The sequence below is a fragment of the Balaenoptera borealis genome (assembly GCF_965194805.1).
Source record: "Balaenoptera borealis genome assembly, chromosome: 16".
Classification (NCBI taxonomy): domain Eukaryota; kingdom Metazoa; phylum Chordata; class Mammalia; order Artiodactyla; family Balaenopteridae; genus Balaenoptera; species Balaenoptera borealis.
Genome location: NC_138872.1, coordinates 16,501,851 through 16,526,353, shown reverse-complemented (window position 1 = coordinate 16,526,353; position 24,503 = coordinate 16,501,851). Strand labels below are relative to the sequence as shown.

The following is a 24,503-nucleotide window of genomic DNA, read 5'->3' as shown; positions in this document are numbered from 1 at the left end:
GTGCTGGGTGCTGCCACCTGGCAGTGAACGCAGCCGACAGGGTCGCCGTCCTCTGGGAGTATACAAAGTAGTCGGGAAGACAGAACGAGTAGGGACAATTGTCGGGGTGGCAGGTGAGCCCGGGGCACACAGGAAACATGTAACCGGGAACCCAGACTAGGAAAGAGCTCAGAGCTTCCCTGAGGAAGAAACATTTGAGCCGGGTGAGGCCTGATAAACGAGGTGCTAGCAAGATCAAGAGTAAGGGAAAAGCATTTTAGGCACATGGAATAGCACGTGCAAAGGACCATGGGCAGGAAAGAGAATGGCCCTTTGGAGGAACTGAGGCTGGAGGTGAGTGATGGGGAGACTGGTGTGAGATGGGGCTGTTGTGGTAAGCTTGAGCCAGACAGGAAGGGTCTTGGGGGCCAAAGCAGGGGAATCTGAAATTTCTCCTAAGGGCAGACACCCCTGATGCCCACATCACAGCCCCTCAGTCTACCCCCACTTTCACCCATTACTTTGCAGGACAGTTCCACGTATGGGAAGATGCCCCGGTACTGCCAGTGTCCCACCCAAGCTTCCCGAGTTCTACCCGGAGCCTGCTCTCAATGCTGCAGGACACCCCTTCACCCCGACCCCAAGCGCAAGCACACCCGCAAGTGCAGTGGATTTATGCCCCTGGGGGAAATCTTCAATGAATAAGGGACTGGAGCCAGTGGATAATGCTTTGCCCACCTACCACCCCTGCCCCTGCCCCATCCTCCAGGTGCACTATCTCAGGGGTGTTCTGTACCGAGGTCCCAGCCCAGCCCAGTCCCTGTGCCTGCCGCGATGCCTCGATAACACACATTTATATTGGCTTTTCCTTCTTCCCTGTCTCACTCTACCCGTCCACTTCCTCTCACCTCCTCCTTCCTGGCATCACTTCCCAAATCAACTTCCTGCACCCAAATCCTTATCTCAGGCTCTGCTTTCAGGGGAAACCAAACTGAAGACACCATGAAGGTTTTGCTTACTAGAGTGGCGTGGTCAGGCTTAGCATTTTAAAATCTCACTCCAGCTGTTGCATGGAGAGTTTAGGGCAGAAAGAGCTGATAAGGGGTCCTTACAGTGGGGAGGTGAGAGGGGCTGGTGGCCAGCTCTGGGCTGGAGAGAAGAGGCTGGAGATTCTAAGGGATCCTTGGTTGCCCCTCAAGCCCAGAGGCTCGGCAGCAAAGCGGGGTGATGTAGAGGCTTGGCCCCCGCCAGCCTGTCAGCAAGAACCAGCCTCGCCAATTTCCATCCCGCAATCCCCACCTGGCTCCAGAGACCCATTACAAAGGCGCTATTTTTAGAGAGCTGGGTGTTTACTTGAAGGATTTAAAGACTGGGCTTTATTTTTAACTCCTCTCCCAATGGCAGGGACTCACTGGTGTGGACTTAGGAAGTCAAGTGGAAGTTGGACTGGGCTGTGGAAACCCAGGGGAGTGAAACAGCCTGCACTTGGGGAAGGACGAAGCTTGGAGGAAATGCCTGCTGGCCTCTCCGAGTTCCACCCGCCTGACTCTCCGGGTAAGAGGAATGATGAAAAAACTGGCCTCTCCTTACCTAGCACCGAGACCACGTAAAATCCTCTACACACATCATCTCATTTAGTCCTCATCACAACAGTGAGAAAGGCTGTTACTGTCCCCATTCTACAGACGAGGAAAGTGAGGCTCAGGAAGGACCAAGGACACGAGGCTGGCAAGAAACAGCGGGATTCGAACTTCAATTTCTCCATCTCCCCATGCTTTCAACCACTCTGCCATACAAAAGGTTGGCTAGGCACCAAGGTCAAGGCACGGAATATCAGACTGGCAGGAGAGTAACCTGAAATGTTAGAGCTCAAAGACTTTCTCTTCCAACAGTGGTTAAGGGGGTAGAGTCCAGATCAGAGAATTTGAAGCCCTGTTATGTCAGTTATTTGGGGACTTTGGGCTAGTTTCCTCATCTGTGAAATGGGTTAATATAATAGATAGCACCTCCCTCATGAGGATTAAATGAGATGATGCATATAAAGGGAATCAGCACAGAGCCCGGTACCCAGTAGTGAGAACAGGGCCCTGACCTGTGCCCAGCCCCCTAAGTGCTTGATCCTCTCATATGTCCAAGACTGGACCTCTCATGATCCCCATTTTAGAGATGAAGAAACGGAGGGACAGAAAGTTTATGGGGAAGTCACTTGCCCGCAAGGCTAGCAAGTGTCCAGGACCAGAACGCAGGCAGCCTGACCCTGAGTCTGAGCCCTCAAGCGCTTACGCTATGGTCCCCACTATTATTCTCACTGTTACTGTTATCCCAACACCCTGTGTCCAGGCCCTTCTGGTGATGACCCCTGAGTCCCTGGCACTGCTGGGGCTCAGCTCAGATGCCACGGTCAGGGCAAAGCACTGGCTTCACATGGTCAGACCTTCCACTGGGACATGGGGAAACCCTGGCATTGGAGGAAAGGGGAATTTTTCTCGCAAAGGTGCAGGCTGTTGGCCTGTCTGTTCTCTGACTGCTGTTTAGGCTGAAATATCAAGCTGGAAAGGTTCGGGATTCAGACTGAAAGCACAGTTTACAGGGGTGGGGGAGACAAAATGCTCCTTTCTACCTCCCAGAGACCTGTCCTCTTCCGGGATGACCTATTAAATGTGACCCCGACACCAACTGAGCTTTCAGAAGAGCCTCCCACATACTGCCCCCGGGCCACGCTCCTCTCTCTGGGTCGCTGTCCCTTTCTAGGCCTCAGTTTCTCCATCTGTAAAATGAGCACACTGGGCCATGTCCTTTGACCAGCTTTTTCTGAGGACTGATGGGAGTGATGCTGTCTTTTCTCTGCTTCTCCCCTCTCCAAGCTCAGAAGGGTTGGCTCCCCCAAAAACACTGCCTCACAGTTTGAATATCTCCCTGCCTCCAGGGACCCAGGCAAGATCTTCTCTCTCCATAGACCACTCAGCTCAGAGGCCAGCCTTAGAGTCACAGCTGCCTCATGTATATCATGAGAATCCAGCTCTGACAACTCAGGAAATTCCATTCATCCCAGTCTTTGGTCTCTGGGAGCAAAGGGATTTTGTCCATCTGGCAATTCTTGAAGGAGGGATGTGATGGGGGGCAGGAATCCGGGGCTGGGGGCCTTCCCAACATTTTGAGGCCACCCCCTGGGAGTTTAATCCCCCCTGATGGAACTGCATATTCAAGAATCTCTGGAGGTGAGCCAGAAACAGAACAAGGGAAAACTTTTGCCTCTGTGGGCCTGGGCAGTTGATGGTGATCCCTGGGTTCATGGAACACCTGACTGTCCTCAAACAATTTGGCAAAGATGCAAAAGAATGATAATCATGGTGTTGGTGATGGTGTGGAGAAAACTGCCCTCACACAACTGTACATTGTTGAAGGGGGTTATAAATTTGGTGCAGCCCTTTTGGAGATTAACTGGGGTTCTGCTAATAATTAAAACGCACATTCTTTTTGACTCAGCAATTCCGCTTCTAGGAATTTAATCCATAAAAGTACATCTGTGCAAGCAAGGACAGGCAGAGACATGGGGGCATCCCATCAGGCTAATGACTTGACATGCCTTGCAACAATTATTCTTAAATATCTATTAAACAAATATGGAGGGGCAGTGGGACCTTTGACAGGGGTGATTTGGATTTTTGCTTGTTTGTGTTAATCCACTCAAGAGTACCATAGACCTTGTCAGGGGAGACCACAGAATTTACATTTTGACCATGAATGTCAAGAGTCAGTCCCTTGCAAAGACCTGGGCTAATGGCATTATATTTCCAATGCATTCCAGTGATGCTCAAATATCCCTGATAGGATAAGGCACCTGGCTGAGCCATCCCTTTAACCAGCTCCATGAGCAAGAATATGGTCCAAGGATGTTCACTGCAGCCTCGTTTGTAATTGTAAAAACATGAGATGGTTTCAATCTCCATCAAGAGAGATCTGGCTAAATAAATCATGGTACATCCAAACTGTGGAATATAATGCAGTTGTTAAAAAGATTAAGGCAGTATGTGCATAAGATGAAAAGATCTCAAAACATATTAAGTTTAAAAGCAAGCTGAAGAACATTATGTAGGTAGTCCCAGTTGTAGAAAACAAAAACAAAAACCACAAACCAGAATAGGTAAACGGAAGGATGCTATAAGTGAACTGTTAACAATGGTTACTTCAGAGGTGCAACAGAGGTGGAAGTAGAAAAGGGGTTTTATTACTTTTTATCTTCTATTATTCTGAATTTCCTTAAATTTTAGCAAGTATGTTTTTCTGAACAATGTAAAAAAAGAAAAAGAAAAAAAAGAGGAAAGAGAGAAGTTCACTGTATCTCAAGTGGCAGAAACTGTCCTGGGTAAGATCAGACTCGGGCCAGAATTATAGTTCTATCACTTACTAGCTATGTGACTTGGAGCATGTTTTAACAATCTCTATGTGCCACAGTTAGAATTAGGTGAGTGAATTTAGCTAAGCATTTAGAACAGTGCCTGCTGCATAGTAAGTTCGAAACTCCTTAACCTGGCATTCAAAGCTGTCCTCACCTGGCGCTAGGCTGCCTTCCAGGCTCATCTCTAATCTCTTTCCCCACCCACACCAGCCCTGCCAATGACTCATGGCTCCCAAAACAAACCACACACATTCCTACCTCTGTGGCTTTACCTGGAATGACCTTTCTCTCCCTCGTCTCCATCTGCAAACTCCTAAGCAGAGTCACCAATCACCTGCAGGGAATCTCCCAGACCACCTCTGGGGCAGTTAGTAACTCTTTGCTCACGTGTCCCTCTAACCCACCACTGACTGTGTCAAATCCCATTCTGTCTTGGCCACTAGGCTGTGAGTCCCCAGAGGATGCTGGCCATGCTGATCCACTGGGTGACCAATGCCCCAGCACAAGCCTGGCCCAGGGCAAGTGCTAATCAATGTTTGTGAAAGAAATCCAGCCAAAGGTCAGATCACAGTTAAGACCATTCTAGAACCAGATCTCCTGGCTCTGGGGTCTCAACTCCCAGTTCTGCCATTACTCAGAGGAATGACCTTGTTTGAGATACTTAACCTGTCTGTGCCTCAGTTTCCTCATCTGTAAAATGGGAATAATAGTACCTTCCTCATAGGGTTGTTTTGAGGATTAAGTGAGCTAATATATGTAAGGTACTTAGAATCCTTCTGGCTCCTAGAAATAAGGACTACATGGATTGTTGTTAAATAAAAATTAAACAGACTCGAACATGGGCAATTACCTAGACCTACCTGGGCCTAGCCTAGGGCCAGACCCTCTTCCCCAGGATGGTCTGCACACCCTGTAGGTGCTGGAAATGGGCATTGGCAGATGTGAAGTCACAGCTTGAAATAGCATCAGACCATTCTTCTTGTTGGTCAAGGACAAACCTCAGTCAGGTGCCTACAGGTCTCTCAGACCTGTCAATCTCTTGTCAATGTCTCTTTTTAGCAAAAAGAAAGCAGTCTTCAGGATTAGCATCTTTGGCATTAATAGTTTGACCTCAGACTTGAATAACATCATTCTGCTTTCAGAACTTCCCGTGCTATGGGTCTCTCACTTTCAACAGGGAGTCGAAAGTCTTCCTTTTCAATAATTGTACATATTTTGAAGTAAGCTGATTTAAAGATAGAGATTAAATTGGAAAGCAGAGGTGATACATGGATATAGCAAAAATTGGGACTCTGGCATGCAGAAGATGCAAGTTTGGGAAACATTTGTAGGGACTGTGAGAGAAGACAGAGGCTTCCCTTGGGGTGATATCATTCTCAGGGAGACTCAGATCAGTACAAAATGATTCATCATAACGGGATTCATTGTAACAGCGTATATCTCCTTGCATGCCTTCAAAGCAAAATCCATTTACATGGGCTATCTCTTTTACTCTCTGCAACAGTACTTTGAAAGAGAATTAACATAATTCTAATTTCCCATTTGACTGAAAGGGAACGTGAGACACAGGAAGGTGAGGTAACTTGCTTAAGGTCACACAGCTTGTAAGTAGCTGAACCCAGATTCAAACCTGGGTCAGTTCAATGCCATAACCCAAGCTCTTAGCTACTTACCCAAGAAATTCACCTCCCAGCAACTCACAAAGCCAACTCTAACCCTGCATTCAACTTGGGAATTTCCAGGGTCAATCTGGGTGTGTGTCTGTGTGTGGCGGGGGGGGGCGGGGGGGGGGGCGGGGGGGGCGGGTAGTTTGAAATGGGGGTGGGGAGGTGTTGGAGCAGAGGACAGATCAATTCAGGGGGCCCTGTTTTCAGGGCCACACCGATGCCACCTTGGTCAAAAACCTGAGATGTTCCAAACCTCACACCCTGGGGCAGCTGAGATCTCCTGCAGGCCAGCCCCCTGCCTCTGCTGCAGGGGCACATGACAACAATAACAACAAGAATCCTAGCCAATGACAACAGAAGCTAACGTTCATTGAGTCCTGCTTCCAGCCCTGTGCTGAGTGCTGCACATACAGTCTCTGATTTAACCCTTGTGAAAACGTTTTGAGGTAGATACCATTATTCTCCTTTTAGACAAGACAGAATTAAAGTCTGGAGAGAAGATGAAATTTAGCCAGCAAGAGGCAGAGCCAAAGCCCCACTCTGAACCACACCCTGTGCTCCTTCCAGAAGGGAGCCATTTATCAGGGTGTTGTCATGACAACCAGAAAAGTTTAGCCACCTCCCCAAATATCCCAGCTTCCCTCCACAGCCCAGTATCCATGACCTTAAAAGGCATCACAAAAAGAGTTCGTAGTCACAAAATCAGGAACCATGAAGCTAGCTCCCCCTTGATCACTCAGTGACTATGGGTATCTCTTTGTCCTTTTCTGTACCTCAGTTTCCCCACCTGGTCAGTGAAGGAGTTGGACTATTTCCTTAGGGCCCTGAATGGGTCTAGAGCAACACTGTCCAAGAAAAATATAACGTGAGACACATATGTAATTTTTTTTTACTTTTCTAGTAGCCACATTCAAAAAATTTAAAAGAAACAAGTGAAATTAATTACAATAATACACTTTCTCTAACCCACTATATCTAAAATATAATCATTTCAACCTGTAATCAATATAAAAAATTATTACTAGGTTACTTTACATTCTTTTCTTACTAAGTCTTTTTTTTTTTTGTCTGTGTTGGGTCTTTGTTGCTGCACACGGGCTTTCTCTAGTTACGGCACACGGGGACTGCTCTTCATTCTGGTGTGCAGGCTTCTCTTGTTGCGGAGCACGGGCTCTAGGCACGCAGGCTTCAGTAGTTGTGGCACACGGGCTTAGTTGCTCCGCGGCATGTGGGATCTTCCTGGGCCAGGGCTCGAACCCTTGTCCCCTGCATTGGCAGGCAGATTCTTAACCACTGCACCACCAGGGAAGCCCCTCTTACTAAGTCTTTGAAAGCCAGTGTGTGTTTCACATTTGTAGCACATTTCAATTCACATCAGCCACATTTCAAGAGCTCGACACACACATTCAGCTGGTGGCTACCATATTGGACAGCACAGATCTAGAATCATTTTCAATCCATAGCCCATTTTAGGGGATGAGACTTCTCAGCTTTCCCCTTCTCCCTGGGAAAGCTGTCCTGATCCTAGACTTCGAGCTGATAGCTTCCATGTAAGCCCAGGGCAGGGAGTCTGAGGCCACAATAGACAGAAACCCTAGGTCCGCCTGGGCCTGAAGGCTGGTGGGAAGGCTTTCTGTTCTCTGCAGCCCGATTACTCACCAAAGCCCCTGGGAGAGAGACAACCCTGCTTTTCCTCCTAACCCAAAGATTACCTTAATTGGAAATTCAATCTGAGTTTAAAACCGAGTCAGGCAGCTGCCCCCCACATGCCACCAGCCCCGTGGGCATCCAGGATGAGGAATCCAAATCTCCCCTACACTCCCCTCCCAGTAGCACTGCGTGGAGGAAGCTGGCACCACCTTCTCACTCCAGAGACTCAGTGCCCGGCTGTGGGCCTGGCAGCCTTCTTGGAGGCAGCTCAACACCTTCATGTTCAAGGGCACAGCCTTGGCAGGAAGGACAGGGAAAGCAAAGGGGCAGAGCGGGGCAAGAGTTTGCCCCCAGCAGGGGAGAGCTTGGGGAAATCCCTCCTTCTCTCCAAGCTTCCATTTCCTCACTTTTAAAAGCGAACATGTTAAATGATGGCAATGACTGCTTTTACTGCTGGCTGCTCTGTGCCAGGCATTTTACAGGCATTAGCTCATCTACTCCCCCAAAAAACCCTAGGAAGAAACAAGATCCAGGGTTCAGAGTGGTGAGGCAACTTGGGCAAGGTCACATAGCAATTCAGTAGAAGAGCCAGAATTCTAACTCATGGTCTTCCAAATCAAGAGCTTCAGCTCTTACCTCATCTAAGCTCTGCCGTGTCCCAGGGTGGCCCCGGACAGTCCTGGCTTATACCTGTTGTAACTATATACACTTGGCATAATAATTTTAAATGTTCCATTTGGAAGAAGAGACTAATCTTCCGTACAGAAGGATTCCAAACAATGCATGTGGATACTTCCCCCTCCAAAAGGTAGAGCTTAATTCCAGACCCTTCTCTGTCCTGAGTGTGGGCTGAACTTGATGTCTGTGTTCCAAAGATTAAATTAGGGAAAGGGGAAAATGGTAACTTTACAGCAGAGAAAGCTGGCAGACACCACCTTAAAGTCTGGAGTTTAGGTAACAGTGAGGTATGCATGTTGGCTTTGATGAATGTATTATTGTAATGAAAGAAGTTAACATTAGAGGAATCTGGGCGGAGAGTATACGGGAACTCTCTGTACTATCTTTGCAACTTTTCTGTAAATCTAAAATCAGTACAACATAAAAGTGTTATTTTTAAAAAGTGCCCCCTTTTACTCATAAAAGTGTCCAAGTTTGGACAATAAATTATATGATCGCGTGGTCACAAGCCTGGCTCTGCCCCTAACCAAGAAGTCTTAGAAAAATTACCCATACCTCCTTTCTGCCTTAATGCTACTAACTACTCATACGTTCGTGACAATTTAAAGTTTACAAAGTTTAGAGTGGGAAAACGTGCTGGTTAAAGCTTTGGAATCAGAAAGCCAGGGGCTGAAGCCCTGGTTCTCTCACTTGCTTGTCAGGTGGGCTAAAACATACTGTCTTCCTTCTCTGGGCCTCAGTTTCCACATCTGTAAAATGAATTCATCGAAGGACGACAATGACTAGTAATATTTATGAAGTCCTTGCTAGGTGTCCAGCACTGTAGTAGATACTGTGATCTGCTACCCAGTTTCCCCTTCAGGGCCAAGGATTTATTCCTCCCCTCCCCCTGCCCCCAACCCAACTGCTCAGAATGCTGCCCGCTGTCAATCCTGTCCAGGGATTGCCCTTGGCTGAGGAGGGCCATCCAGCCCCAGGTCATGCCCCTTTCTGGAGGTCAGCCGGCATCCAGTGCAGAGGGTGTAAAGATCCAGCTCCCCCACCTCCACTTGGGATAACTTTGAAGGTCATCTCCACTGCAGGCTGCGCCTTGTGGTTGGCGGATGCATTGTGGAGATTGTACTGCAGCCCAGTATCTCCCTCTGCCCAATCCTGCCGCCTTCCCTTCGCCACGGGTGTTGATCCTGAGAGGGTTCCTGTAAACTTCCTGCACACTCATCTCCATCTCAGAGTTGGCTTCCAAGGGAACTCATGCCATGACAGGGCTGTGAACCACTGGACTTGCACTATGTTTCTTAACTCTCAGACCAACCCCATGTTTATAAATGAGACAACTGAGGTTGATTTAGCCAAGCACATACAACTAGGCAATGGTGGCACCACAGATGGGGAAACGGAAGTTCCGACGGGCAAACTGATGTGCCCAGGTCTGAGCTAAAAGATGGTAGGGCCAAGATTTGGCCCTCGGTCTGCTTAATCCTGAAGACCACAGGGCGAAAGCCTCCAGCCCAGTTCGTTCTGAGCCACCAGCAGGACTGCTATAGGCACTGGGACGGGCTAGTACCTCTCACCACTGTCCTGCCGCACGCTCTGCTGTCCCCGCAGCTCAGCCACGTTTGCAAAATGGGGATAATAATAGTACCTACCTCCGCACGATCTTGTAAAGATTAAATGAGTTAATGTATGTAAAGACCTCAGAATGGTGACTGGCTCACAGGAAGCTCTTTATAAGTATTAGGTTAAAAGAAAATCACATAAGCTGCATAAAGGTGCAACTGCGAGATGTTCTAAGAAGACATCCATGCAGCTGAGTGAGAGGTGGCCTGTGATGGGGGGTTGGGCCTCATCAGCTCTCTATGGGGGTCAGGCTTGACCTGAGCTCTGAAGGAGGAATAGAAACTTAAGGGGGCAGCAAGAGAAAGGAAGAGCAGTCCAGGCAAAGGAACCAGGAGGAACAAAAGCCTTCTGACAGGAAGAACCAGAGAAGGATAATAAAAGGCCAGTGTGACGGGTACAGAGAAAAAAATCCCGGTCCAAGGAAAGGGTGGTAGAAAATGAGGCTGGATAGGAGGGGAGGAACCACCTACTACCTGGCCACTAGCTACCTGGGTGATTTCGGACAAGTCACCTTATCTCTCAGTGCCTCATTTAGCTCATCTGTAGAATGGAAATAAAATAGTGCCAATATTATAAAGCCTTTAAGGAGACTGAATGAGTCAATACTAGTAAACCACTTAAAATAGTGCCATGCACACAGTAGGTGTTATAAATCTTTGAAGGCAACACTGGAACTTTTTCTGAAGTACAATAAAAAGACATAGAGGGGCTTGAATATGGATGAAAGGGTAGGTACTGAATGGATGTAGGGTGGATGGATGCAGGGCTGGCGGATGGGTGGGTGGAGGTGGTTTAGTGAATGGAAGGGTGGATGGATTGTTGGATCTAAGTATGGTTGGGTGATGAAGGCGGTTGGATGGATGCATAATGGATGGACAGTTGGATGACTGGGTAGGTGGGTGGGAGTGGATGTTGTTTCAGTGAATGGAAACATGACTGGGTAATGGGGTGACTGGATAAATGGAGGTAACTGGGTGAACGAAGGTGTCTGGGTGAATGGATGCATGGTTGAATAGGATGGCTGGTGGTTCAGTGGAAGTGAGAAGTTGAGTGAAAGTGGGTGCTGGGGATGAGAGGATGGATGGGTGGTTGAATGGGTGCCTGGGTGGTTGGATGAATGGCTGGTGGATGGATGGGTGGATGACTGCGTGGTGGGGTGGGTGTAAAGATGGAAAGTTGAATGGGTGGATGATTGGGTGGATGGGTGGTGGTCTAGGTGGATATTAGAGAGGTTGAGCGGCTGGAGGTGGCAGGATGGATAGAGTTGGGTGAACGGAGGGGTTGGGTGAGTGGATGAATGGCTGGTTGGTTGGATGGGTGACTGGGTGGTTGAATGGGTGGTTGGGTGGATGGATGGGTGTGACTGGGTGGTTGAATGAGTAAGCAGGAAGTTAAGGGGCTGGGTGGGTGGGGTGGATAGGTGGGTAGAGAGATGGTTGTTCACGTTGATATTATAAAGGTTGGGTGAATGTAAGGTTTAAGTGAAGGGAGGGGTTGGGTGAATGGGTGGATGGGAGTCACTGAGTGTATGGATGGATGGATGGATGATGGATGGATGTCTGGACAATGGATGGATGGGTGAACAGGTGACATGAGATCCCGAAGCACTTCCAATGAACCCTCTATATAGACCCCTCTATATAGAGTCATGGAGGAGCCCCTGATGGAGAAAGAAGCAGAAACAGGGCCTCCTAGGCTGCCCTGGCCCAGGATTTCTTCCCCGAGTGGGGCACAGCCCATCTGCGCCCGCCCCCGGGGTCCTACCTGGAGGCGGCGATCTCGGCCTTCTGACGCGCGATGGCGGCGGCGCGCTGGGCGCCCTCCACGCTGTGCTCCACCTTCTGGCGGACCTTGCTGCTCTTGAGCGGCAGCATGCGGCGCTTGGTGCCCTTGACCAGCACGTTGTGGCGGTACTTGCCCTCCTCGCGGTGGCCGTCGGGCAGCGTGGTGCAGCCGTAGCCGTGGCGCAGGTTGTCCAGCCACTCGCCCTCGTAGCGGAGGCCACTGGAGCGCTCGCTCACGCCGAAGCCCGAGCGCTTGTCGTTCTTCCACTCGCCCATGTAGGTCTCTGTGGTGGTGGCGTCGATGTCCGCCTCGAAGGGCGCGGCCTCGTCGGCGCCCTCGGCGCCCTCGCCCAGGCTGGCGGTGGACGCGGCGTCGCTGGCGCCCGAGCTGAGGTCGCTCTTGAGGAAACTGACGCGGCTGCGCTGGCTGCCCAGGGACGCGCGCGACTCGGCGCGGCGCAGCTTCCCCAGCAGCGCGCCCCGCTGGAACAGGCCGCCGCCCTTGGCCGCCCGCGCCGCCGCCGCCTCGGCGTTGGCCAGGAGGCTGAGCGCGAAGCCACCGCGCGGGATGGCGGGCGCGGGCAGCGCGGGGCCGTCGGCGGCCGGCGAGGCGGGCGAGTCCGGGGCCACCGTGCCGTTGCTGTGCTCGCTGCGCAGGGACGAGAGCGACGTGCGCAGCGGCGAGCGCACCACCACGGCCATCCCGTAGGGCACGCTCTGGCGCACGCCGTAGCCATGGCGCATGCCGTTGGTGAACTGGCCTTGGTACGTCCCTGCGGGCGAGGAGAGGGCGGTCAGTGGGGCGGCCCGACGGGGCCCCCGGGGGCGCCGAGGCGGGCGCAGGCCAGGCCGTTGCGAGGCAGGGAGGGCGGAGTGACCAAAGCCGGTGAGGCTCTGAGTGTGTGAGGTTGCGTGAGTGAGTGTGGGAGAACAAAGGCGTGCAAGCCAGAAGTCTGCGTGGCGGTGGGAATATTTCCGTCGGTGGGAACGTGGCAAGGCCACGAGCGTGCAAGATGGAGTGAGGTGGTGTGACGCCGAGTGTCAGTGTGTGAAGTTGTGCGGGAAGGCGGGGCCCCGGGAGTGCGTGCCAGGACACGAGCGGACAGGCCGGAAGGAGTTTGCATGACCGGTGTGAATATTTCTGTTGGTGGGAATGCGCCAGGATCTTTACTGTGCGAAATCGGGTGAGGTTGAGTGAGGCCGTCTTAAGTGTGAGGTTGTGGGCACAGATGAGGCTGTGTGAGTGTGCACAGATTTGGAATCACACAGAGCAAATGAATGTGCCAGAGCGCGAGTGGTATGACAGTGAGTTCGTGCGGTAGCGTGAATATTGCATTTGTGAGTGTGCGTGTAGAAGCTTGAGTGTGCAAGGCAGTGTGTGCACAGAGGGTGACCGAGATCACGTGAGCATGGGACACATATAAGGTTATGAGAGCATTTGAGGTCTTAAGTATGCAGGAAAGGCAAAGTTGAGTGAGGGTGCAAGACTGCTAGAGGATCAAAGAGTGCAAACTTGTGAGCAGGCAAGGCTCTGTCGGTATGTGAGGTTAAATGCGTGTGCATCGTTATCCTAGTGTGCAAGATGACGTGAAAGTCCAAGGTCATGAATGGATAAGACGGTGAGTTTGCATAGCGGTGTGAATGTTGGAGGGCACAGGCGAGTGTGTATTTGTGCAAGGCCATGGGTAGAGAAGACTGTTAGGAGCGTGCCTATCGGTGTCCTTTGACTCTGTGAGCTCATGAGTGTATGATGCAGTGTGTACACACTGGAGTGAGTGCCCAGTGGAGGTGACATTATGGGTATGTGTGAGGTCTGAGTACACAAGGCCATCTGAGTGTTAAAGCCCAAAGTAATCTGAGACACTCGAGGCTGAGTGAGTGTGTGAAGTTGTGCGCATTAATGAAACTGAGACCGTGTAAGACGACGTGTACGCAAGATGGCGTGTACAGGGAGCTGGTAACAAGAAGGCCCTGCATGTCCATGAGTGTGAATACCTGATCTCCTGGGAAATAGAATCTGTGCATGTGGCCACGATGTGAATAGAGAGGCAGCACAGAGTAATGGTTAGGAGCACAGACTGCGGAGCCAGGCTGCTGGGTCCGAACCCTGCCTCTGCCCTTGCTAGCTGTGTGACCTTGGGCAAGTGACTTAACCTCTCTGAGGCTCAGCTTCCTCACCCGTCAAACAGGTAACAATTGCCTCTTACCTCATAGGGTTGTTGGAGGTTTAAATGAGTTAATATTGCTGAAAAACTAAGAAAGAAAAGATATGTGTGATGTTGTGATTTTACAAAGTTATGCTAGCGTGTGAGGTCACCTGAGTTGTATGAACAAGCTGATACAAAGGTGACAAAATACCTTCGTATTCCACCCCCATCCTAACAGGCTGTGCTCCCCGGGGCTCCGTCCAAAACCTCCTCCCCATCCTCCCTGGGTGATTGCATCATCTGGTGTTTTTATAACTGCCATCTGTGTCCTGCAGATTCTCCCGAATATATCCCCAACTTCTTCCCCTCTGCAGCTCCACATGTTGCCTTGGAGATGGATGCCCCCAGATGTTACACAGCATCTCCGACTCAACACCTCCCCTCACCCACACACACAGCTGTTCTACCTTCTTGGTCTTTCTCTCCGCAGCAGCACCACTGAAAGCTATCTCTCTGCCTTCATCTTTGTGCCTTTTGTATGTAGAACAGTGCGTGACACATGTTCACTGAAGTGAGGGGGGAAATTCAGAGCCGTTGTTTTAAACACAAGCTGATGTGCTGCCCTGGTTAACCAAAAAAACCAAATGGCTTGCCAACAAATACCCAGGATGGCTGGCAAGGGACTCTTAAGGTCAACCCAACAGGCATGTTCCCGTTCGGACGTTTGCACTGGCTGTTCCCTCTGCCAGGAACTCTTTTCCTCCCTATATCCTTCAAGTCTTTGCTCACTGAGGACTACCTGACCACCCTATTTAAAACTACAATCTGCCTGTGTCCCCACAAGCACCAAGATATCCGTGATCTACTTCTATTTTTTTTTTCTATAGCATTTATCACCTTCTGACATACCATATGACTTATTTATTTATATTTATTGCTTTATTGCTTTTCCTCCCCTGCTAGAATGGAAGCCTTGTGGGTGCAGGGATCTTTCCTGTTTTCTGTTCTGATGTATCCCCAGCACCTGGGACAGTGCCTGGCACATAGAGGTGCTCCAGAAATATTTGCTGATTGATTGGCTTGAACCTGTCCAGAAACGCCATCTCACTGTGTGACCTTGGGTGACTCTCTTCCTTTCTTACAGGCTCGATTGCCCCATCAGTCAATGACGTGTTGGTGATGTGGCTCTAAGGTTTGGCCTCACTTTGAGATGCTGGGCTTCTAGGAATCGGGGCACTGCGACTCTGGAGGCAAAGGATAGTGAGTCCCCATGACTCCACGCGGCCCGGCCCCTCCCAGCACAGACTGATCCAGCTCAGGGTCCCACGCCTACCCCGCCCCAGCCCTTTGTGTGTGAAGAGACCCCATCAAGGATCACGTACAGTGCGGGGGGTTCACTTACACCTCTCAGCAATCCTGTGAGGTGGGTCTCATGCAGATGCTCATTTACAGGAGAGGAAGTTGGTGATCTGAGAAGTTACTAGACTTGACCAAGGAAGCAGGATCAAAACCCAAGTCTATCTGATGCCCAAAGCTCATGCTCTGAGCCCACAGTTCTCAATCCTGGCTGCATGTGAGAAGCTAAAGATAAAATACAGATCCCCGGGCCTTGCCACCTGAAATTCTGCTTCAGTTTGTTGGGGAGGGTGTCTGGTGCTTCTGGCCCCTCAGTACAGCAGGCAGGAACAGCCAGGGGTGAGAGGACAGCAGGGCTTCAATGACTAGCCACAAAAAACCAATGATCAGAGAATATCAACTATAAAAGGGCCAAAGAGAAACGGAGAGAGACAGAGAGAGATGAGAGCGTTGGGCATGACCTCGCAAAGGAAGATGCAAATATGCTCTCCATTTCTTAGGTGGATTGATGTTCAGAGAGATTATGTGACTTGCCCAAAGTCACACAGTGAGGAAGAAGCAGAACTGGGATTTGAACTGAGGTCTCACTCAAGCTGGGGAAGTGGGATTATGTGGCAAGTGTACAGAATAAGGAAATGAGAGTGTGGTACAAAGGATGAAAATGTGAGGAGACAGAGAGAAAACTATTATGCTCCATTTTCCAAGCTCGTCCACGTGGGGCCACATTGTGTGGGAAGCAGAGGGACAGAAAGAAACACAGAGAGAGAGACAAACTGGTTTCAAGCACCATCTAAGCTGGGGAACCTTGACCGAGCTACTTCTTCTGATTCTCAATTTCCTTACCTGGAAAGTAGAAAAATAATACCTGTTTTCCGGCTTCTTTGGGAGACAACAAAAGATGGAAACAACCCAAATGTCCATTAACTGGAAAATGGATAAACAAACTGCACTCAACCGCACAATGGAATACTAGTCCGCAATAAAACGTAGCATGTTACTGAAACACACACCAACATGGATGGATCTCAAAAACATGCCAAGGGAATGAAGCCGGAGACAAATCATATGATTCCAATGACATGAAAGCCTGGAAAAAACTAAACTATGGTGATAGCAGATCTGTGGTTACCAGAGGGGTAAGGGGGATCCACTGTGCAGGGGCACAAGGGAACTTTCTGAGTTGATGGAAATGTTCTGTATCTTGACTATGCTGGTGGTTACACAGATGTAGATGTTTGTCAAGACTGTGCACCTCGGGGGGGTGGTGGTGGTGGTGTGATGAATTGGGCAATTGGGATTGACATGTATACACTGATGTGTATAAAATTGATGACTAATAAGGACCTGCTGTATAAAAAAATAAATAAAATTCAAAAATTCAAAAAAAACAGACTGTGCACTTAAAATGTGTTTTATTGCATGGAAATTATCCCTCAATAAAGTTGATTTGATAAATGAATAATTTGTAAATAAATTTTTAAGGAAAAAATAACCCCTACCCAGTACAGTGTCCTGCAAATATCCATCAGGAAATCCTGTCCACTCTACTTTCCAAGTGAATCTAGAATCTCGCCACGTCTCACCACCCCCACTGCTGCTAGATGGTAGCCCGAGCCACCATTATCTCCCTAACACACCTATCAGAGGGGATTCTGTTCAAATATAATAAGCCAGATCATGACACTGCTCTGCTCCTTCTTACTCAGAGAAAAAGCTGAAGTCCTTAGTGACCCACAAGGCCCTACCTGATCTCATCCCCATCACTCCTCCATCCTCACCTCCTCCCATTCTCCCCTTTCCCTCACTTCACTCTAGCCACGAGGCCTTCTTGCTGTTCTTCCCGCACACTAGCCATGGTCCTGCCTCAGGGCCTTTGCATTTGCTGTTTGCTCTGCCTAGAATGTTCTTCCTCCAGATATCTGCATGGCTCACTCCCTCACCGTCTTCAAGCCTTTACTCAAATGTCATCTCACTGAAGACTCCCTCACCACCCTATTTAAAATTATAACCCCCACCCAAGGTTTTTTTTTTTTTAATCTCCCTTCTTTGCTTTTTTTCCCCTTCATAGCATATCTAATATTACATACATTTTGCTTTTTCTTTTGTTTATTAACCATCTCCCCTACTGGAATGTAAGTTCCATAAAGGCAGGGATTCCATTCTTTTTTGCTCACTGTTGTATCCTTAGTACCTAGAACAGTATCAAATAGGTACTCAATAAATATTTGTTGAATGAGTGAGTGAGTGAATAGCATGCACTACCCAACTATTTTCTCTTCTTTCTGCTCTATCCATCTGAAAACAGATCTGCGGAAATGACCAGAGAGATGTTTAATAGTTCCTATAAGACTCACCGAAGATGACACAGCTAATAAATGCACAGAGTCAAAACTCATACCCATGTCTGGCTGTGCTCCTTCCAGGAGTCTCAGAAGAAAGAAGAAAAAAAATATATATCAAAGGGGGAAGTGAGCAAGAACAGAGCAGAGAAGACGGTAAACCAGAGGAAAGAAAGAAGACATCTAATCTCTAGATTGGACAAGTTTGTGAAATTAAATCAACCATTCTACCTTTGGCTTAAATTTGGCGTGAGATGGGCTGACGTGGCCACTTTAAGCCCAGGAAAAACTGAGATTGCAACAGGAGAAGGGTTGTTGGCCTCCAGCTGGGGAGGAAATGGCCAGGCTATATTAGGAAACTTACGAGCAAGTGGCAAGAGGCACAAACACCCAGGGGAGGCTGGGAGTGATGGGGCCTTGGGAAGGGGGAAGAGCCAAGTGCTGGACCCATCCCCTGCCTGACTCTCTCAGGCAGGACAGTTCTCTCTGGGGACAGGAAGAACGCATCCAAAGAGGGAGAGGAGGACCCACCCACAGCCGTCTGGCTGAGAGGAGCCTCTATGTAAGGAAGTGCTTCCTAATACCCTTGGGGATGATCCCCTCACTGGGACTTGCAGACATTACAGGGCTTCCCACTGCCCGCAGGGTAAGGACCAAGATTCTCAGCAGCCTACAAGGCCCGAAGTGGGCTGCCCCTGCCCACCTTCCCTGACTCTTTTCGAACGGCTCTCCAGTCACACTCGCGCTCTCCCTGCAATTCTCCTTCAGGTTTAGTATAGAATAACCTGGGTTTTAACCTTAACTCTGACACTGGAGAGTTCTAAAACATGCATAAGTTATTGAAACCCGGTAAGCCTCAGTTGTCCTATAACATGGAGGTAATGATACCTACTTTATATGGTTTTTCATTCATTCCTTTGAATCAGCAAGTATTTGCAGTGCACCCTGCATTCACTGGGCTAGGTGCTGGGGATGCAGTGCGAATAAACAGACGTGGTCCCTGCCCTCAAGGGGCTTGGAGTCTAGTGCCAGCAATAGACTGGATTTAATCAATCATCAGAAATAAACGTTAAGCAGCCCCAGCAGTGTGGTCCAGAGAGATGACGATCCAGGTCTTGGTTGGCAGTGGAGTGGGGAGGGTTGGTTGACCAAAGATTAAGTGAACTCTATGTGAGGCAGCTGGCACACAGCAAGTGCTCAATAAAGGCTAGTTTTTTGGCAGGTCAGAGTCTTTGCTCAGAAAAGCTGGCAAAGGATTAACTGAGATTAACTGGGAAGATGAAGAGGAGCCAGGGAGGACAGAGAGAACTCAGAGGGAGAGAATGAGACCAGCTCTGGTTTTCTGCCTAGGTGTGTGTGTGCTGGTAAGAAAGCGGGCCTGTGGACTGGAATGCCCAGCTTTCGCTGGTTTGGGGACACCCCTGAGTCAGGCCGCAGAACTTCTGTCCTTGAGAAGAAGAACATTTGGGGGTCTGCTCATCTGTGAGACCTGCCTCCACGCCCTCTAAACACACAGGATGGAGGAGTTTCTGGAAGCCACATCTATAGTTTAAGATCCACTCCCCAGGGCCAGAGATTATGACTTAGTTGATGTGGATACTGGAAGTCATCTCAGATGATTCTAATATGCATCCCGTAAAAGTTTTCCACTGACCTCCAGTTAGCCAACATGCTCTGTTCCTCTGTTGTAAAACCTGCTAACTGATGCCCTTAGCACACTGATGTGCCTGGCCAGCAGTCTATGCTCTAGCAAATCCACGCCTCTGTTCCCACATGCGGAACTGTGTGTTTATTTAAGACTGTTCCTAAACCTGTTTACCTCCATTGTACTCGTTATTGAAATTTTGTTATTTACTAATATTTGTTCTCTAAACCAATGGACTATGAGTGTACAGAAAAAGAGTCTTACTTCTCCAAAAACAAGCTGAATGTTTTTGGATGTTCACAGGGAGACAGTTCCTTAAAAATCCCTCTCAAATTTGGTATGAATGGGATAACTATAAAAGGTTGGAACAAAATTATAAAAATCTAGATGTTTTCTACACTCGGACTACTTTGCAGTGTCTTTAATTTCTTGCTCCATTTTAAAGAAACCAACAGAAACTGGAAATTATAGATGATACGTTACAGGAATGGAAGACAGACAATGAGAAACTCCACTGCCATCAAAAAAAAGTCTTGGGGCTTCCCTGGTGGCACAGTGGTTGAGAATCCGCCTGCCAGTGCAGGGGACATGGATTCGAGCCCTGGTCTGGGACGATCCCACATGCCGCGGAGCAACTAGGCCCGTGAGCCACAATTGCTGAGCCTGCGCGTCTGGAGCCTGTGCTCCGCAACAAGAGAGGCCGCGACAGTGAGAGGCGCGCGCACCGTGATGAAGAGTGGCCCCCGCTTGCCACAGCTGGAGAAAGCCCTCGCACAGAAACGAAGACCCAACACAGCCAAAAATAAATAAATTAATTAATAAATTAAAAAAACAAAATTTCAAATGCATGTCCTTTCTGACCTAGCAATACCCTTAAAAAAAAAAAAAAAAGAAAGTCTTTGCCGGGAATTCCCTGGCGGTCCAGTGGTCAGGACTCTGTGCTTTCGCTGCCTAGGGCCCGGGTTCGATCCCTGGTCGGGGAACTAAGATCCCACAAGCCACGAAGCACAGTCTCTCTCCCCCGCCCCAAAAAAGTTTTGCCATCAAAAGATTAGTGAATGAAAAAAACTGAATATCTATACACTATACGTAAATGTGATATAAATTAAAATAAATGTCATAAGATATATAGATCATTTTAAAAATCTTTCTCTGATCTCACTAACATTCAGTTAACCAGCTTGCATTTGGTATTGATGACATCAGATAAGAGGGCTTCTACTTCGGTTTTAAACGTCAGTGTGAATACATTTGCTTTGACAAAGAGAAAGCAAAGGAAGGAAGACACCAAAAGGGTAATCAAAACTAAGTCAAGGAAAATAAGCAAGTAACCGTACGCCAGCACCCTGATGTGCGACTTTCCCATAGGGTGTGTGAATCCAAGTTTTGGATGAGTTTAGTTAGGGCAAAACTGCACTTTTCATTTCTTCTCAGGATAAGGATGCCTGTGGCCTGAGTCACTGGGGCCTCTATCCACTACCTGGTCTGTAGGAATTTTCCCAGCGTGGTAGGTACTGCTCATCCAGTTCTGATCATAAGAGGCCGGACTGGAGGTGTATAGCCTGTGGAACATTTTCCTGGCTGTATAACTTAATAATCCATTAAGGCAGGACCTCCAAAAATGTGTTTTGCAAAACTGGTGTTAATATATTTTATCATGGAAAAAAAGAAAAACAATGCTGAAGTCAAGACAGTTTGAGGAGGGTAAATGAAATGAGAGCTTTCCTGCCTGTGGGCGTTTGTCAGGACCCCTAAAGTGCTCCTGGGGACTGTGAGTCTCCGTGAGGTGGCACTAGTTAATCAGAAGACCCTTCTTGCAGAACACCTGTCAGGGTTAGTATCCCACGGAACCCACTTTGGGAAATGACCATAAGGCTCACATCAGTTTAACCTGGTGGGGTCAGGGGAGCAGGTATTTTTTTTGTTGTTGTTATAAATGGCAAAATTTTATTCTTTTTTATGGCCGAGTAATATTCCATTATATATATATATCACAACTTCTTTATATATATCACAACTTCTTTATATATATATATATCTATATATCACAACTTCTTTATTCATTCATCTGCTGATGCTTAGGTTGCTTCCATATCTTCACTATTATAAATAATGCTGCTATGAATATTGTGGTGCATGTACCTTTTTGAATTAAGGTTTCCATTTTTTTCAGATACATACCTAGGAGTGGGATTGCTCGGTCATATGGTAGTTTATTTTTAGCTTTTTGAGAAACCTCCATACTGTTTTCCGCATTGGCTGCACCAATTTACATACCCACCAAGTGTTTCATGGCCTAGCATGCAATCTATCCTGGGGAATGGGGAGCAGGTATTATTGTACAGCTACTGTTGGTTGTTGCTTACCCAACAACAATTGTCCTCTTTGCTAATAGAGCCTTAATTTTTGTCCCAGGGTCCAGTATTCCTGCCATGTGACTCAGAGAAAGGTCTGCAATCCAGGGGCAAATCCTGATTGCTCTAAGCCAGGCATTCGGGAATTCCCTGGCGGTCCAGTGGTTAAGACTCGGCGCTTTCACTGCCAGGGCCCGGGTTCAGTCCCTGGTAGGGGAACTAAGATCCTGCAAGCTGCAAGGCACAGTCAAAAAAAAAAAAAAAAGCCAGGCATTCAAGTCTATCCACCTTGCCAGTGATTGGATTAGACATGAGCATATGAACATGTGATGAACTCTGGCATTGAGACCTGAGGTAAGTCAGCAAAAGGTGTGGGGCAAGGGAGACAAGAAAGAGTTCTTAGTTCTTCTCAAGAGATACTTGTGGAGAAACATACCCTCTTTTTCTGCTGTATGTTGTTGCATGTGGACATGACTCCTGGAGCTGTGGCAGCCATATTGGGACCATGAGGGGAACTAGCTGAGAACAAAATTGACACTCTGTGGATGGCAGAGCAAAAAGGCAGCAGGAACCTGGGTTCTTGCTGATGCTGTTGTGCCTCCAAATTAACCAGTCCTGAGACTTCCCTACCTCTGGATTCTTGTTTATGTGTGATTAGAAATATCCTTATTAAACAAGGTCTGTGCTGTCCAATATGGTAGCTATTAGATGCATGTGGTTATTGAGCACTGAATTTAAAAGTTTTAGTACAGGGGCTTCCCTGGTGGCGCAGTGGTTAAGAATCCGCCTCCCAATGCAGGCAACACAGGTTTGAGCCCTGGTCTGGGAAGATCCCACAAGCCGCAGAGCAACTAAGCCCATGTGCCACAACTACTGAGCCTGCGCTCTAGAGCCCGTGCTCCGCAACAAGAGAAGCTACTGCAATGAGAAGTCCGCACACCTCAATGAAGAGCAGTCCCTGCTCGCTGCAACTAGGAAAGCCAGTGCACAGCAACGAAGACCCAGTGCAGCCAATAAATAAATAAATAAATAAATAAAAATTAAAAAAAAAAAGATTTAGTACAAAAAGGAATGTAAAATATCTCACTAATAATTACATATTGATTACATGTGGAAATTATAATATTTTGGGTAATGGGTTAAATAAAAGACTTGATTAAAATTCATTTCACCTTTCTAAATGTGGCTACTGGAAAATTTTAAATTACGTTTGGAGCCCATGTTATATTTTTGTTGGAAAGGGCTAGTTTAGGTCATCTGGTGTTAGGGTTTTCTGTTACTTGCAGACAGAAAAAAATATCCAAACAGATGCAAGTATTAGCATTCTGATTTTACAGTGGGAAAAACTGAAACTAAAAATGTAAATAACTTGCTCATGATCACACCAGTGTAGCAGTTGTTGGTGATCACAGCCAAGCATCCTGACCAGTGCTTTCTCCTCTGTACCTCTAAGAACCTCAGAATACCCCTTACAAGTGAAAGGTTCAGAAACCCTCACCCAAACCTCAGCTCGGAAGAAAGCATGACCGTTTCAGAAACCCAAGGGGAGACAAAGAAGAGACCTGTGGGTCAGACCATGGATTCTGCCTCCAAATACAGAATGAATACTGAGAACACCATCCCCTCTGGCCGATGACACCTGCCTATTTCTAGGAAACTGTTTGAGGTCCAACTGTCAGTGTCCCTAGGGGACTGAACAGAGATGGAGAGAAAGGAATCAGGAGTAGCTTCTCTCCGGGGGTCCCCACTGCCCATGGAAGTCCTTACTTGACAGTTCAGGGTCTTCATGACCTGGTCCCAGCTCACCTTCTCAGTTTTCCTCCCCAAATCCTCCAAAGCCTACTTTCAAAGCCACCTTCTTCAGAAACCTACCCAGGCCACCTTCCTTCCTCCAAACTCTCATCACTTCTTACCACCTATGGCCGCTATCTTGTCTATATATTGTCTATTTTGTCCAATAGCCATCTCTGATCCTTCTCCAGGTCCTCTCACGTAGTCTTAGAAGTTAGTTCAAGATCTTTGGGCAGGACCATGGAAGCGTTATCAACAGATTTCAGACAGGGTTTAAGAGAGAGCATGGCAGGTAGGGGAGTGAACACCAGAAGAGTCCAAGGGTCATGGCTCTTGTCCGGGCACCCTAAATCAGATGAGGTAAACCAGGAATGCACATCGTGGTGAACACACATGCCCATGCCATGGACAGCCACACAGATGCTCTTGACTATAGGGGACCCATCCCACCTTGATGAAGACAATGGATCTTGTGTCCCAGAGAGAGCAAGTCAAACCTGAGGCATCTTTGGGAGCAACAAAGAATAATGGAAGTTGCTTGGGCTTTGGAAACAGACCTGACTCTGAATATCTCTTTAATCTCTCCCCACTTCCCTTTATCTCCACCCTGTACATCTAGTGCAGGGCTGTGCCAATGTTCCCTGGTTGACTACAGTAGCATCTGCCCTGGTCTTTGCCTCCCCAGGTACCCACTTCAATCCACCCTTCGCTGCCGCCGGAGTCATCTCCTTTGTAAGATGCAGATGTGATCAGGTTACCCCCACTTAAAACTTTGTGACGGCTTCCCAGTACCTTGAGGGAGGATTGTTCCCTAGGAAACATATTCTGAGACTGAGATTGCATGTGGGTGATTTTGGGGGGAGGGCTCTCGGGACAAACAGCCGTAAGGAAGGAAGCAGGCTTCAATAAGTGGAAGAAGTTGAACAGTTGCAGCTAAAGCCTCACTGGATCCCATGGGGATCTCTGGAGCTGGTATAGCCCTTTAGAGTCGTCCAAAATCGAAGCAAGGAGGCTGGGTCTTTGTACGCCTGTATCAACTAGTCCTTAACTATGGGTTACCCCCAGAGGGAGGCACCTCCTTTTGACAGAGGGCAATG

General features: G+C 48.3%; 1 protein-coding gene across 2 annotated transcripts in view; it reads right to left on the bottom strand.

The window, feature by feature from the left end:
• The window catches only part of JPH2 (junctophilin 2), a 62,173-nt gene that overhangs the window by 25,318 nt on the left and 12,352 nt on the right, over nucleotides 1–24,503 (bottom strand). For both annotated transcript variants that reach the window (XR_014235980.1, XM_082361730.1), the window contains exon 2: nucleotides 11,755–12,547. Coding sequence is in view for 1 of the 2 variants with exons in the window: in XM_082361730.1 (XP_082217856.1) it covers nucleotides 11,755–12,547 (793 nt within the window). In the remaining variant the exon portion in view is untranslated. The remainder of the gene's footprint in view (nucleotides 1–11,754; nucleotides 12,548–24,503) is intronic.